At 41.8% G+C, this 16237-nt stretch overlaps 1 protein-coding gene across 12 annotated transcripts in view; it reads right to left on the bottom strand.

The window, feature by feature from the left end:
• The window catches only part of VPS13D (vacuolar protein sorting 13 homolog D), a 277290-nt gene that overhangs the window by 53520 nt on the left and 207533 nt on the right, over positions 1-16237 (bottom strand). For all 12 annotated transcript variants that reach the window (XR_012129991.1, XR_012129992.1, XM_073233217.1 and 9 more), the window contains one exon: positions 2546-2678. Coding sequence is in view for 10 of the 12 variants with exons in the window: in XM_073233217.1 (XP_073089318.1) it covers positions 2546-2678 (133 nt within the window). In the remaining 2 variants the exon portion in view is untranslated. The remainder of the gene's footprint in view (positions 1-2545; positions 2679-16237) is intronic.

The following is a 16237-nucleotide window of genomic DNA, read 5'->3' as shown; positions in this document are numbered from 1 at the left end:
CATTCTGTCAATCTCACAGACAGGCCAACTCAAGACGAGGAAGCAGCAGATTTGCCCATTAGGTTTAGAGTCAGAAAATAATATTACATATTAGTCAGAAGCAAAATGTGTTACAGTTTAAAAAATCAAAGGAAAGCTAAGAGGTTAACAGTGGCTACTTTTCAATTCCAGAGCTTGGGCAGCACATGGGCAATCAGGGAGAGGATGCAGACAGTAGCATTAAATCAACAGTCTAGCAAATGAGGCCCTCGGGGAAAGTTGGGATCCCATAAAATATAAGGCAGAGAGAGAATTAAGTACAGATCCTCAGTTTTCAAAGAGTACAACGTGACTGGCCAACACTGCCAAGTGTTTGAAATCAGGTAGAGGCGACTGGAGTAAATGACAGAACCGAGATGAAAGGCACCCCCGAAAGCTGCCAAAGCCAGCTGCGACCCTCAGTGAGTCGGTTCAAAAGACTGACCTATGTAAAAAAGACATTCCAAACATTTTCAAAGTTGACAGCAATGACCTTAAGGAACCTCAAAAGTGGCCAGAAGTTGGCAAAGGCTGGAGAGGACACAGGCATTGCAGGGAAGAAGTGGGGCCCTGTCGGGGAGCGTGTCCAGGATGTGTGCCAGGGACACTCACGGGATGTTTACCCTGTGGCGGTGGGGCTATGAGGAAGCTCTCTAGACTCTTCAGTTCTAGTGAGACAAATTGGGAAAGGAAATTCCTTGGGTGAGAATGTACTAACAATTCACAACATTTCTTTTGGATTCTGGGTTTGTTTGCTCCACTGAGGTAATGTCCCTTTCCCAACCTTTTGAACAAAGTTGATGGCAGAGACAGAACATTAATGAACTGGGTCAAGCAAGGCCTATGGAGAGAGCTAAGCATGACTCCCAGTTTTTAAACCAGGGAGACTGAATGGATTCTGGTTCTTGTTATCTTTTAAGGGCTGTTCTCATTCTGAAGGAAGGCTCTTACTCTAGGCTACTGCTCTCGTATAGCCTGGAATTTAATGAGTCCCCCGTGGATGAGGCCACTGGTTCCTGGTCTAAGACTGGCCCAACTGGCTCCAGGAGATGCTGTGTATATTATCTGAGTGATTCTTGGTTAGAGGGGATTTTGCAACCTTGAATCAACCACCCATTTTCTTAGCACACTGGCCTGTTCATCTAAAAATTGAAGGCAATTATATACAGCAAAGCATTTATATTCATTAAAAAAGTCCTGTAGTAGTCCAATGTACTTTCACTACCTGAAAGAATGATTAAACCTTTAACCCCAAATGATCACCCAATAATCAACGTTTAAAGTCCATAAACAGATTAATTTCAGCCCAATTTCACTTCTAGCGTGATGACTCCTTAGGGGCTGCTCCCTTTCCAGCTGGGCAGGCTTGGGAAAGGCAACGGCACTTTGATACAAACCTCACCACTCGCAAAGCTGAAGAACAAAAACTCTGTTCTAAACATTGTGTCCTGAGAACAAAGGGAAATACGATTTTCTAATTATTCCTTCTTGATCAGTCTTGATATGACTTCTGATTGCTTCACCCTACTCCTAAGAATCTGGTACAAACAGGTCAATTTACTAATCATTAGTAAGTATGAGCTATATGCTGGGTACATTTGTGGTACTGTGAGGATAAAGGTGAATACAGACTGGCCTTTCTCCATTCCCCTCCACCCTCCCCAGCCCACCCCAACCCTTACAATGTCTCAGAAAAGCAAGACACACATAGCTGACTACACACACAATCCACACCCCCATGTGTGCTCTATCATCATCAGTTCTAACTGGGGACCGTGGAGCTGGGCAAACATCATGTGAGCTGGGACTCATAGGCTGAGTATTATTTTGACAGACAAGGAAGTGAGCGCAGATGGAAGATGAGTGAGGAAGAACTTAGAGACATGTCTGGAGAGCAGTACATAGCTCGGGGAGGTTTAAGTACATTGCGGCTGGTGACAGTAGCTAGAAAAACCAGCTGGGTTTACATTTCCATGAGCCTTCAATGCCATACTAATCTGTTGAGAAAATGCAACAAAAGGCAAATAAGTCAAGAATTGAAGCACTAAAAGTCAGAATTCAAACAAATTCAGAGACTTAACACATCTGTGCCATCACCTACATCTCTTGGGCACATGGGTTTATTTACAGTCCCTGTGAATATGCAAAACATCTGGGCCACAAACCTGGCAGCTCCCTTCACTTTTCACTTTCTATGGGAGGAATGACCAGGAACCGTAAGCAGGAAGGCAGTTCTGAAGCAGCAGTTCCCTATTCTCAAGAGGTTCAGCTGATTACACCTCATGACACTTTGGGAACAGAGGCCAGAGAACAGGAAGGAATTTCAATGTGCATAACATTTTGAAAATGAATGAGGAGGTCTCACATTTCAATTGCAAGGAGGATTTTAATGAGAGAGTGTGGAAGGCTCTATCAGGCACATCACGCTACCAAGCCAGGATTTCTACTTGCAAGTAGGTGGGTGAAAAGGTGCCTCTGAGGAAGTGTGGCTGAAATGCCACTCTACAGCAGATGGCATGCGACTTACCATGAGCTAGGCCATGGATGCCAGCTACAAGGTGTTCACCACTTGTGGCCGCATGGTATCTGATGTACTCCCGCTCTGACTGATGCCGATTGTCCATCGTCTTCCCTAAGCCATCAGACAATGTCCCTGCAAACTGCAACAAATTAAAAACAGAAGGAAAAGAGTTTTAAAGTTTTAGTGCTAGTTTCACTATTTTAATTATTTTAAATAAATACCTTCCCATGCTCTTAGCTGGGATCAGTAAATATGGGATTACGAGAGAGACTAACTGCTGAATTACATAGGCTGTGTGTCCCAGAACAGTGGTTCTCAAGAATTAGACACATAAAAATTGTAGAACACTTACACTGAAGGACACAAGTTTTGCAAAACTACTACAGAAATTCCTCAATGATATTTATATCCCACAAAGTTAGTGAAAAACTAAAGGTGTATCAAAATTGCCCAGGGGAGGAGAGATGAGCTTTGGAATTCCTTAATGGTAAGGACAAAGGCTCTCTGCTCCGAGAATAAGTGGGATTCAAAATAGGGAATGTGGTAAATTGTCGCTTTGGGGTTTGGTATCAGAATTTTTAGAGATGGCAACTGCCCTACAGTAATGCCTTTGCATTCATTCATTCAACAATTACCAGGTGTCCAGCCCCATTTGTCAGAAGGAAAAAGAAAGTCTATGGAAAGGTGAACAAATTAGGTCACCTTTCATACTAAATGGCACACTTGAACTCATGACTTCAAATGCAAAATCCTCCCCCCAAATCAGGGAGAGGTTTTATTTATCCTGGCATACTTCAACCAGAGAAGCTGTCTCATTCATCAAAGTTGGATAAAAAGGACATAAAACTCTGTTTTGTCACAAAGCAATTTGAAAAGGTTTAAAGTGACAGTTAATAAACCACAGGGTACTTATCCTCATCATTCAGGCATAAAAAGGGAAGGATATCAAATATATAATTAACCTTCTCGGGAAGGATCTACCAAAACAAGTGGTTTAAGTGCCAATGACCCAGGACTAACCTTTTAGAAAACTCATAGGAATGTTACTTAGATACAAAGCTTGGTGGAAAGAGTCAAGGTGAAGAGCCTGCCTGAAGACCCAGTGCCCTGGATAGCCTAGCCATCAGGGGGCTGCCTCATTCCACCTTGGCAAGGTTGGGGGTGGGTGGAGGGATGATTAACACAGATCTGCCCTGGAAGCCATTAGTCTTGAGGCTTCTAGTGACAGGAGATGAATTCTGGGCACAGAGAGGAACTAGAGGAAGAAACAGCAATTCCATATCAAGCAATGGTTCTTGAAGCAAGATATGTGAAATACTCCTTTTACTCAGTCCAAATGTTTTTGCAACCTAGGGCAGTGATTACTGACTTTCTGGAGATACAATCCCTATCATTGTTTGCCTTTTGTCTTCCCTTCCCTGTCACTCCCTGTCTACTTATAGAACTAAAGTTAGCAAAAATTAATGTTACCACTTCCTCTAGGATGGAGATACAATGCGGTGTGGCGAAGTCAGTACTGTGAGTCACTAAGCTGGCCTTCAGTCAGGGCCCTCATCTGAGAGCCGCTGTGCTCCAAGTTCAGGCATCTGAGCCAACGATATTAGAGTCCTTTCTCAGCCATCCCAGTAGCTACATGGCCCCAAGCAAGATGCCCACTTCTGAGCCCCTCTCTCGGCATCTGGTCAATTGTGATAGCACCACCCTTGTCATGTGGCTAGAGGATTAATAACAACGGCTCAGGGTATAGAATCTAGTTACCTTTCTTACCGTTACTGTCGGTCAGCTACTCATCAGAGGAGGAACAGCCTGTACCATTTGAAGAAAGCCTTTCAAAGGTTTAGAATTATGGTCTTTTGCACTACGCTTTAACATAAAAAACAAAAACAAAAGCAAAACCCTTTCTTTCCAGCAGATAAACACCAGCTCCAAAGTGAGTTTTTGGGGTGGTATCGCCTATAAAATTAGTGTCGGACTTAGTGGTTTCCAAAATCCTTCCCAGCTCCGACAGTGTGTGACCTACGAATGTCTTTATTAAGCACTTACTCTGGGCCCAGCAGATTTAGGTACTGCTGAGGATACAAATAAAAAGCAGCTTTGGGCCTAGTCTCAAGGGTGGCAGTCTCATTAGGAAGATAACAATTCTGTACCAGAAACAGCCAGCAAGATTCAGGAGGAAGCTGGAACACAACCTGAAAGCCCTTGGGAATCAAGAGAGAAGAGGAACAAGTGACTCTTGTTTTAGAAAGGGTCAGAAAAAAGGAGTCCCTGCTCTATTCTGGAACCGTAGAGGTTGCCAGTGTTCTTCATTTGGGGTCTGGACAAAAATGCCTCTCCGGTGCCATGAAGGAGGTGAGAGGGCACGGAAGTAAGGAGCTGTTTTCAGAAGCAGGCTGTGAGCAGTGCCAGGGCCTGAGCTCCACCTGAAGAGGTCCAGCAACACCCAGGCTACTTCTGGGATCTTGTTCAAGTCTTCCACATTTTTCTCAAATTCTTACTTTCCTTGAGAAGAGATATTTCCTTGGAAGAGATATGAAGTTAAGGTCCTGTCTACTGATTTCTGGCAGCTGACTAGGAAGAAGTTAAAAATCCCATAATACTTTTCCCCCTAAGAGAATATGGGAGAATAATCTAGGCGCACTGCCTTCCCCTCTCCATGCCCCGACTTAACACTCCCATCAACAGAACAAGTCTAATAACCAAGGTTTATGAGTGAGCCTAGGCCAAAAGCTTAAGTGCCAACTGAGTCTGCTGCAACACTGACTGGTCCTGGGTGTTCTCTGAGGAAAACACCAGACTGACCTCAGCAGGAGGGGACAAGATGACCTAAGAGATCACTCTTCCTTCTAAATGCTAGATTCTTCCATGTGCTTCTTAGTTGTGAAAAGGGGATGTGCAAAGTGCCTACACCTACTCGACTTACCCTGGGACTTCTGTCTGAGTCCCCATTTCTCTGTGGATACAAAAATTATCCTTGCAAGCCAACTGGACTTGCCCCTTTGTCACTTGTGAATAAAAGTAAAGGGTACAAAGGTATTAACAGGCAACTACTACCAAAGTTTTCATCCTTAGAAAGGTGACTTTAAGAACTCAGAAAACTTGGGAAGATGTTGAAATCTATGATCCAACCAAACCTCTATTGATTAGGGGCCAATCAGATTTTATGGGGAGAGCCATTTTATAGGACCTAATCTGAAGCCAGCTAAATGAAGGGTACTGTGGTCAAAAGCTGGGCCTCGGGCCAGTCCACTGGGCTTCTGAGTACTGAATCCAGGGCACCACTAAGCCTGTGGCTTTCTCTCACTGTGTGAGCACTTCATCATCCTTAATTCCATCTCTTGTTCCCCACCCCAGTGGGAAAGTAAATCATACCCTGTATCTTATTTCTCCCTGGGCTGGAGGGAGGCGATTCCAGTAAGCACTCTTTATGGGTCCCTTCTGGCACAGTTCTTTTTTGAGGCTCTGAGGAAGTTGTTATTTCACCCATGTCCTTGACTTTGAAGTTGATCATCAAAACAAGGCAGAGATACCTATGAGAGCTACATCATGCGGGAGTGACTAGTGCAGGACATCCTTCACCACCCACCCCCACTTCTGCCTATGTGTTTTAAAAAGAAAAACCAAACGCATTGCAAAGTGAATTCATTTTGAAATTTTTTCAGAGCAGATGCTCTCTGGCATGCTCATGATCAAAATGGGAAATGAAGCCTGGAAAAAGATATTCGGACAAAGAGAACAGAAGCTCTGGGGAAAAGGCTGAAAATCATAAGGATGTGAGCAAGAACAATTCAGCTATATGTCTGGTCAATCAACTGATCCAATCAAACGTGTATGGGACACCGACTGTGTGCCAGGCCAGCGAATGAGAATCATAAATTAGAAGTGGTTTTCTGCCTTTTGCCTCCAAGGACCTCAGTCAGGACAAGGTATGTATGTGACATAATGGAAAGACATTCACACCAGAGTTTGAATTGAGTGTACCATTTAAAAGCTGTGAGATCATGTACAAGTAACTTCACCTCCGTGACCCTCTGTTTCCTCTTCTTCAAAATAAGGAAAAGAATATCCTGATATAAGGATTAAATAATAATACATGTAAAGCACTTAGCACAGAGCCTGACAAACAGGAGGTATTCAATAAAAACAGTATTGAGTTATCTAAACTTCAATTTCTCCATATGCAAAATGGGAATAAGCAGATTCCTCAGGGCTGATGGGAAGATTAAGTGAGATGGTGTGCATCCCCAATGAAGTGGAAGCTATCCACAGAGGGGACATAAAGATGCCATGACAGAGGGCATGTGATAGGCCTGTAAACTGGGATAGCAACTAGTAACTGAAGGGTAATTTGTAGATAATTTGTAACTCTACTCAGTAAAAACAATACTTCAACACTAGAAGGTGCACTTGCAAAGTTAATACATCTCATTTTGTAGCAGTTTAAAGCACGCAAAAAACTTGAGGCTGAGAGGCCCCAAGGAACAGAATGTCCTTCAGAAAACCTATTACACTTGCAAAGACAAGAGAGATTTTTTGCACACACCACACTTGTGAATTCTGGCCCCAGTGCAAAGCCATTAATTTCTGTAAAGCCTAAAAGTAAAAAAAATAAAGGTAAAAATCTCAGAAGTACTTCAATATGCCAGTTCTACTTTGTAGCTAAAACACACTGCAGTGCTAATACCCCACCTTCCAAAAATAATCCCATTAACCACAGAAATGGAACCACTACATATTAGCCTGGGTTTGGGGTTGGGCTCTGAAGAGTGGATTTTATAAAACCGAAATTCAAGTAGATGCTGGAATGGCGCAAGAAGAAAAATTCACACTGTGTCCTTCTGCTCTGTCCTATCAGTTTTCCTGACCCTTTTATGATATTCAGCAAGCATGGGATGCCAGAAATATTTGGCCAGTGTAATAGGAGCCGAGGCTTCAATGTCTCCCCCCTTCTCTGGGGTTCTTCTTTCACAGTTATTTACCTAATGGAAATTTCCTCTTTAATATCCTTGCTCCACTGAGTAATTGCTGGTGACAGTACCTTTCTTGTCACTAGGGCAGACGGTGACCATGTATAACAGGAAAGGGAGAGAGATGACAGGACTTTGCAGTGTGAGGGTGAGTCTTACATTCGTCCAACCAGAAAGTTGCACAGCTGCAAGTGTCAGCCGCCAGCACAACTCTGATTCTGATCAGCGCTGTCTGCAACAAACTTAGCCGGAACATGTAAACTCAGAAAACACAGCTATCTCCTGTGCCTGTAAGAAAGGCTGATGTGGACTTAAGGGGGCTGCCATAACATAGTCAAAAGGAAGCGACAAAGGAGTCACATTCTTACTCCATCACTTTTGAAACAGGCATACTGGTGAAAGTTGGTCAGCTTTCCCAAACCTCAGCTTACCCATCAGCAAAACCCATACTCTGAAGGTGGTTTTGAAGGGTTAAAGAAGAGAAGGCAAAACGCTGGGCACAGTGCCTGGCACACAAGAGGCCATCAGTGTTTATGAGTTCCTGAGCAGCAGTGTGGAGGCTTCAGCCTCACAGTCATTTCCACCTCTCCTGGCATACTAGTAGGAAAACCTTCTGCAGGCCATGTGAGACCAACGTCACTTCAAAGCTGAGGTCCTCACTATTCCACTCTGCTCCATATTGTTAAAATATCCGTTAAAAATGATCCTCAGAGTGTGTGCTTTGCCTTGATGCTGAAAAACCCTCCTGTGGCCCTTGTGAACAGGGAAGAGCTAAAGAAGAACATGATTCAACAAGCAGTGGGCATATGTCCCTGACACCAGGTACACGGAGAAGCTAGTCCTCACTCAGCCAAGTGGTGAAGGGGGCAGGCTGGGACTGGGGAAGGGCATTAAAAAAAATAAGGCATGAAACAAGCTGAGGTTTGGCAAGAGAGAGGCATTTTTGGAACCCAGATCTCTATTCACTAGAAGTGGGGCAAGTTTGTCTATTTTCAGTTCTACTTGGTTATGATTATGTACAGCCCTTAAGGCAAAGAGGGAAAAGGAAAAGAATCCAAAAAAGAGACCCTGAATAAGAGCAACAAAGATATTTCTTAAAAGCCAGGACTGACATTCCCCTTCCAGGAACAAGCCTAAGACAATGACCTTGCCTTCCCCCGCCTTTTTTTTTCCGGCTCTGGAGACCTAAAAGCCCTCCTACCCTAAGACACACACCATGCCGCTATTTCACAGATAAACCCTTATCAGGCAACAGACACTCCTTTTCAGGTCAGAAACAAAGTTATCCAAAGCCACCCAGACTTATCTCAGAACACAAGGTCTAAACATAAGCAACAAGTCAGGCCTCGAGATTGTCCTGGTTCTTAACCAGCCCGAGACACACGCCCACTGCATTGGCAGGTTTCTCTGCTGCTCTGCAACTGTGACCCAGTTGTGAACTCAGATGTTGTTTCAGATTAATCTAGAAACTCAGAATGGTTTGAAGCACTCTCCTAATAGGAGTTTGCTTTTTCTTTAAAAAGGACTGGTAGAGTTTGCTATACGGGGCAAAGCACAGCAAGAACACATGAAGGGTAGCATCAGGAAGGCAGATTTTCAGTAACAAGTGGCACGGCTTAGTCATATTGATTTTCCCTGTTTTTCCTACAACAATTATAAAGCATCGTGCAGGCAGGATGACTCTTCAAGCCCAGCCTTGGATGGGATGGTGTGCCACCTTCAGCTCTTCTTCAGCTAGGCCTTCTCACAGGCTCTTCCCCAGAAAAGAGAGGGGATGGCAGTGAGGGTGCCAGGCCTCCACTTCTCTACTGCTCAAAGACCCTAAAGCACACAGACGGGGAAGCCAGAGGTGGGATTCTGTCCAGTTAGTGGCTTCCCGACCCACAGTAGACCTCCAGTTTTGCCATCCTAACAAGGTTTTCAATACACATAAATGGCCAAAACCTCAGTACGAAACCAACAGCGAGATAGATTGTGCTGTGGGAAAAGACATCCCTCTGATGTGATCACACCATAATGTCTGATGAAGCAGATAAATTATTTCCACTCTAGAAAAGCACACAGGCTTTGAGAAGAGAAGCAAGGAGGCCTCATCCCGACTCTACCACTAGCAGCATCTGGGTGAATGTGAGCCAAACACATACTCTCTGAGGGATCAGTGTCTTCATCTTAAAATAGGAAAAACACTACCCACAGAGCTGCTGGGTTAATCCAAAGAGGGCTTGGTTTTACAAGTACTTTGGAAGAAAAACACAAAGCAATGTGTAAATGCCAAGGGTTATTACTGCAAATCCTATTCTTTCTTTTAATGAGTGATCTACTCCCCCTTCTCCCCAGCTGAACCCTGCATGTCTCAGCCAGTAATATAGAAACCACCTCTCTGGAACAAAGGAAAACATAAAGAAGGCAATTATAAATAGACTATAATCTCAAAATGCAGAAATTGAGAAATGAAATGGAACATATCACAATAGTAAAGAAGCTCAAGTTTATCTCATTCCCAGTCATAAGGACTACATTCTTGTAAAGTACTTTGTATTTCAAATCTCTTTGATGCCAAAAGCTTGGGAAGAAAGAAGATGGGTGACAGAACAATCATAAATGCTAGGCACCAAGATAAACTGAGCTGACTGAAAAAGTCAGATACACTTCAGGGTTTGAAACATCACGATGAGGTTTTTTCAGAATGATATCTGTCTACAGCTGGCTTATTCCAATGAATGAACTGGTTTATTCAAACCAAAGTATGTAGTAGAATAGGTAAAGGAAAGCTTCCAACTGCTGAAGACCATAGTGTAACTTTTGGAACTGTCAACAGACCAACAAGGTCTGCTATGTATCAGGCATTGTTCAAAGGACTTGGCACCTTTGAAAGCATCTACTGGTTTAATCCTCACAACAACCCTATGAAATAGGCTCTACTATTATTCCTGTTGTGCAAATGAAACTCACTGGAAAGACCATGAGCATCTCCAACAAAGTCAGCAAGTATCTACCTACAGTTAATAGTGGGTCATCTATGCAGGGAACACAATCACGATTTCTGTTACTGTGTCCATGGAAAAGTCTTTCCTGAATGCCAGTGAAAATCTTACAGAGTCACCAGGTAGATATCTTTCTTTTCCCAAGCAGTGGTGGTGACAAAGGAAGGCAGCTGAGAGCAGCATGTAAATACAAATCCCTGGACAAGAAAGAGGGTTCAGGCTCCAATCCCCTCCCGTGATCAATACCCCAAATCAGACATCCTACCCCTTTTGGTCACCCAGACTTTGCCCTAGGCAACCTTTGCAAGTCAAAAGGCTCCACTTCCTCCTTTCCCCAAAGGTATTGCTCTCACACCTGAACCAGGCCCCAGAGGAAGAGGAACTGCTGTCAATGACCATGACATGGATCACATCACACCACCTCCGAGCACATCACCTATGTGTGCCGATTACAGCTGAGAAGAAAGACAGGAGTCAGGCTGGGGTGGAGACTGGGACCAATGATTTCAAGAGCTCCTGCCTGCATGGAATAGGCCTACTTTCCAGCCCAGCTTCTAACAAAGGATTTGCTCAAGGAGGTGTAGGACCAAAACGGAAAGATTTACTTCGTTGTACCTGGTCTGGTCAAGCATATCTAACTGCAGAAAAAAGCTACTGCTCTGGCAAGAGCTGTTTTATTTATCAGCAACTGACCTACACAGAGATACAAATATAAGGTGGAGTGGGTGATACCACCAGGGATGAAAGCAAGCAAGGCCTGTGGGGAGACAATAAGCAAAGCCAACCATGCCCCTAGGGCAACAAAAGATCTGGAAAGGTCACTAAGTCCAGTTTTCCATCCTCTTTTCTCCATCTTGGCGCTACTCACAACCCCCACTTATCTAAGTGATACAGCATTCATGGTGGAAACGAAGGCACTTTTTCTTACAACTAACTAAGATTTAATACGGGGGTGGGGAAGGACAGAGCCTGCACTGGGAGAAAGCTAGACATACAGCGGCCAAACTTCACTTGTTCAGGGAGGTTACTCATCAGCAAGTGTGGTGAATGCTATCAGCCCACGGACTGGGCACTGGGAGGACAAGGGAAGCTGAACCTCCCTTTTTGGGTCAGGATGAGAATGGGAGGCGATCAGCTCCAAGGCACTTAAGTCCTATCTAGTTTCTCATGAGACCTGGCTTGATCCCAGGCTCAAATGAAAGGTCAAAAGAAGATTATTTTTAAAAAAGATGCAAATGTTCCCACCCTTCAGGTGGGCTAAAATAAAAATAAAATGGCAGTTTAGCTATTTCCTTATAGCTCCTCAGAAACCTCCAGTCTTTGCCCGGGAAGTCCCTTGGACTCCTTAGGGGCCTTTCAGTAGGCACTCTCCCCTTTGCCTTGATGTGATAGTAATCTTTAGTATCTTTGTATGACAGTAATCTTTAAAGAAATTGATGTTCAACCCCAAAAACAGTGAAATTTAGAATTCACACCCGTCTATTTCCTGCAGATCTGCGGTTTTTAAAGCCTCCTGTTAGCCATTTCTGGGTTAAGTGATTTCAGGCCTAAAAAACAAGTCTTGGAATGAGGAAGAAAACACAATCCATTTCACTCAACAGCTGCCCCTAGTGACTTAATGGGTTTGTTCTGGTGCCTTATGTTGCTTTTAAGAAAAAACCTTCAATTACTAGAAAGATAAGGAAATAGGGACTCCAGTTTAATGTACTTTCTACTTAGAAGGGAATAATTAGCTCTATAGAAAAAATGCCCCCATTTTCCTACCCAAACAGAACTGATTCTTTAGGACTGTTTCATTAAGGACCTCTGCTATGATTTCAGGAGTTAAGGCTGATAAATACGCTAACTCTCACACACATCCCCTTCCACTGATCTTCCCCAGAAAAAAGAATCCTTTATCAAGAGCTCCCCTTTAAGCATCAGGCTTTGATCCTTACTGAAACACAAGTTCCTCTGGGAAATTCTTGTTATATGCCTTCACTGCAAATGAAAAGCTCAGAACACACATTATGCAGGGAGGTATACATGGGAGGAAATCAAAGCACAAAGGAGAAATATAAATCCTCTTTGGAAAAAAATAACATTGGCCAGAACCTCTAAAATTTTTCTTACACAATGTCCAGCATTCAATAAAAATTACCAGATATGTAAATCAAATAAAATGACTGGAAACTAAAAAAAGAACCCGGACAAGATCACTCCTCAGTGATCTAGACATTAGAGTTATTAGATAGAGTTTAAAATAGTATGATAGTAATCTTTAAAGAAATTGGTGAAAAGATGGAGAATTTTACTAGAGAACTGAAATTAAGATTTTAATAGATGGGCAAAACAGGAAAGGAGATAAGAGCACCAAAGAGCACAAGTGAAGTAAAAATAAATTGGCAGAAAATATTCAGATCAAAGCCTGAAGAAAAAACAAGGAGAAGAAAATACAGAAAAGAGTGTAAGAGACACAAGGAACATGGTAAGAAGTCCAACTTCCATGTACTTGGAGTCACAGAAGGAAAAGAGAGAAAGGGGCAGAAACAGTATATGAAGTGACACTAGCTAAGAATTTTCCAAAATTGTCAAAAGACAAGAGGCTAGGGAGGATGGGTGGGGAGGGAAGGAGAAGGAGATTAAGGGGCATTATAATTAGCACCCACAATATAGGTAGGTCTTGGGGAAGGCAGTATAGCACGGAGAAGACAAGTAGTGACTCTACAGCATCTCACTACACTGATGGACAGTGAATGCACAATGCGGTGGGGGGTGGGGGTGGACTTGATAATGTGGGTGAATGTTGAAACCACAATGTTGCTCGTGTGAAACCTTCATAAGATTGTATATCAATGGTAACTTAATTAAAAAAAAAATTTTCACAAGACACCAAGTGACAAATTAAAGGTGTTCTATAAATCCCAAGCAGGAGAACCATATCCAGGCATATTACTATTTAAAACTAAAGACAAAAAGTAAATCTTAAAAGCAATCAAAGGGAAAAAAGACATATTACCTTCAGAGTAACAACAATAATACTGACAGCTGTTTCAACATAATGATGGGACAACAATGGAGTATCATTAAAGGGCTGAAAGAAATTTGCCAATCCAGAATTTTAAACTTGGTATAACATCTTTCAAACATATAGGTGAAATAAAGATTCTTTTCAGGAAAAGACAAAAAAAAACCCACAACCTGAGAAAATTTATTTTCAGAAGAAATACAAAAGGAAGTTCTTTGGAAGGAAAATGACCCCAGATCAACGTGCAAAAGGAAAGAATGAATGGTAACGGCCAGGACAAATATGTGTATAGATCTAAATGAATATTGGGTACGTAACACACAAAAAATTGATGTTTTGTGAGGGTTAAACATAGTATATGTAGAACTAAAAATAGATGACACAAAGGTCTTCAGCAAAAAAGGTAGGAGAGAGTAAGTGGATGTAAAGTGTTGTAAGGAACTTGCATTGAATGAGAATAAAAAAAAGAAAAACAAAATAAAGACAGGACAAATGAATACTCTATGACCAAGCAGCTCTGTTCTTTAGTACATAATGTTAAGACTCTTGTACCTGTGCTCCAGGAAACATGAACAAGAATGTTAGCAGCAAAATCGTTTACAGCAGGAAAACACTGGAACAGTCCAAGTGGCTAACAGTAAATAGATAAATAGTGACATATTCACACAATGGAATACTAGAATATAACAGTGAAATGAATTAGCTATAGATGCATGTATCAACATGATGGACCTCAAAAATGTAATGTTGCATAAGTAAAAAAAGGTCACAAGAGGATATATATATTCAGTATGATTTTGTAAATTCAAAAAAGACAAAACTATAAACACACTGGTGACACATACAATATGATAAAACAGTATATAGTAAAGGTGGCATGATTAACACAAAAGTTCAGGTCAGAGATTACCTCAGGGTATGAAGTAAAGGAAGGGAATATGATCAGACAGGCTTCAAAAATACTAGTATATGCTAACATATTCTATTCTATTAGTATGACAACATTCTACTAGCATATTCTATCAGTCAAGCTGAATGGTAGATCCTGGTATTCACTTGATTGTTCTTTAAACTGTACATATACTGTAGAATATTCCACTGGTTGTATTCCATAATTTAAAATGTTTTTTTAATCTGTTTTCTAAGTATGCCATCAATAAAAATTGATTTCAAAAAATTACACTTACAGTTGAAATACCACCATATTAAAAAACATCATCAACATAATGTTTTCTAAATTTTGCCAAGAAGGCAGGAAAAGAAAAAAAAGGGAACAAATAACTGGAGGGAAAAACTAGAGGTAACTTGGAGAGCTATTTATTAAAATCTTATAGAAAAGTTATTGCAATGATGGAGACAAAAGCAAACTGCATGAAGGTCCTTTTTTCAATACCTTCCGTCATCCGTTAAAGGCAAGGGAAATCCTGGAAACAAATCAGTCAGAAAAAGAATGAGAAGCTGACTAAAAAGTAGTGGAGAGATGATAGATTGCATATTCAGATTATCAAGTTAACCACAGACACTCGAAACTCTTCTTTTCGAACACATGACACAAGCTGATATCACATGACTTTAGCTTCATCTCTTAGTTTAGAGCTGCGCTGTCCAATGTGACCACAAGCCACAGAAGGCTACTGAGCACTTAACATGTGTTAGCATAAATTAACATATGCTATAAGTTCAAAATACATACTGGAATTCAAAGACAAGGTAAAAAAAAAATGTAAAACATCTCAATTATTTTTATAAATTGATTAGAAATTGAAATGTTAATATTTTGGATAAAAGGACCAAATAAAAATAATAAAAATAATTTCATTTGTTTCTTTTTACTTTTTTAAGTAATTACATATGTGGCTCACATTACATTTAGATACTACTGGTTTAGAGGCCTGACTCTAGAAAGTTTAAGGACACTTTCTAGAAGTTTTATTAAATTAAAATTAAACTCAGAAGGTACCCAAGTCTTGAGTTTCATTTAATTCTTTCTACTTCGATTTTATCTCTAGATAACCAATAACATCTTGCACATGACTGCTATTCACTTGAGCAGAGAAAAACAGATGAAAGGCACTGGTTTGGATTTAGGAAGAAAGGCCTTTGTTACTTGTGATGGAAGGAGCTAGTAGGAAGGTGGGCAGAAGCTAATTACAGGGACATACCCAATCAGCTATTACTCTATTGTTCCTCCTTCCACAAGGAATGGATACAAATCTATGAATTTTCAACTTCAGGTTGGTCCTCCCAATGCCTCTGCAGAACTTTGCATGGCTTCCCCCTGCATACAAACCCGCAGGGTTACCCACTCCTTCGGTACTACTTCTGTGTGCAGCGTCTATTAGCATGGGTATCCAATGTCACACAATCATGTTTATGTCTGTTTCCTCACAAGGCTAGGCAGGCTGTGCTGTGCGGTGACATGCAGTGCTAAAAACCTCAGAGGCCAATGACAGGAGCCACTATCCTTTGAAGACCTGGTCATCTTGCTCCTCTACCACCCAGACAGAGCCTGGAACACCGTCAGAGCGAAATAGAGATTTGTTTTGCATTTCTTTTCGAATCTTTAGCACCTAACTCCATCCCCACTGCACAATAGGGATAGATTCTACTTCACTAAGGAAAAAAAATTATTTCCTTCCCTCTCCCTTAACTGAATAAATGGCATACTTCCTAAATCTAGACACTTCTGTGCTCATAGAAGATGCTGCTGTGGATCTTGCTCAGTCATCTTTTCTCTGGTATC

The sequence above is a fragment of the Manis javanica genome, chromosome 4 (assembly GCF_040802235.1).
Source record: "Manis javanica isolate MJ-LG chromosome 4, MJ_LKY, whole genome shotgun sequence".
Classification (NCBI taxonomy): domain Eukaryota; kingdom Metazoa; phylum Chordata; class Mammalia; order Pholidota; family Manidae; genus Manis; species Manis javanica.
The sequence above is the reverse complement of the archived record's forward strand: the minus strand, read 5'-3'. Positions and strand labels throughout refer to the sequence as shown.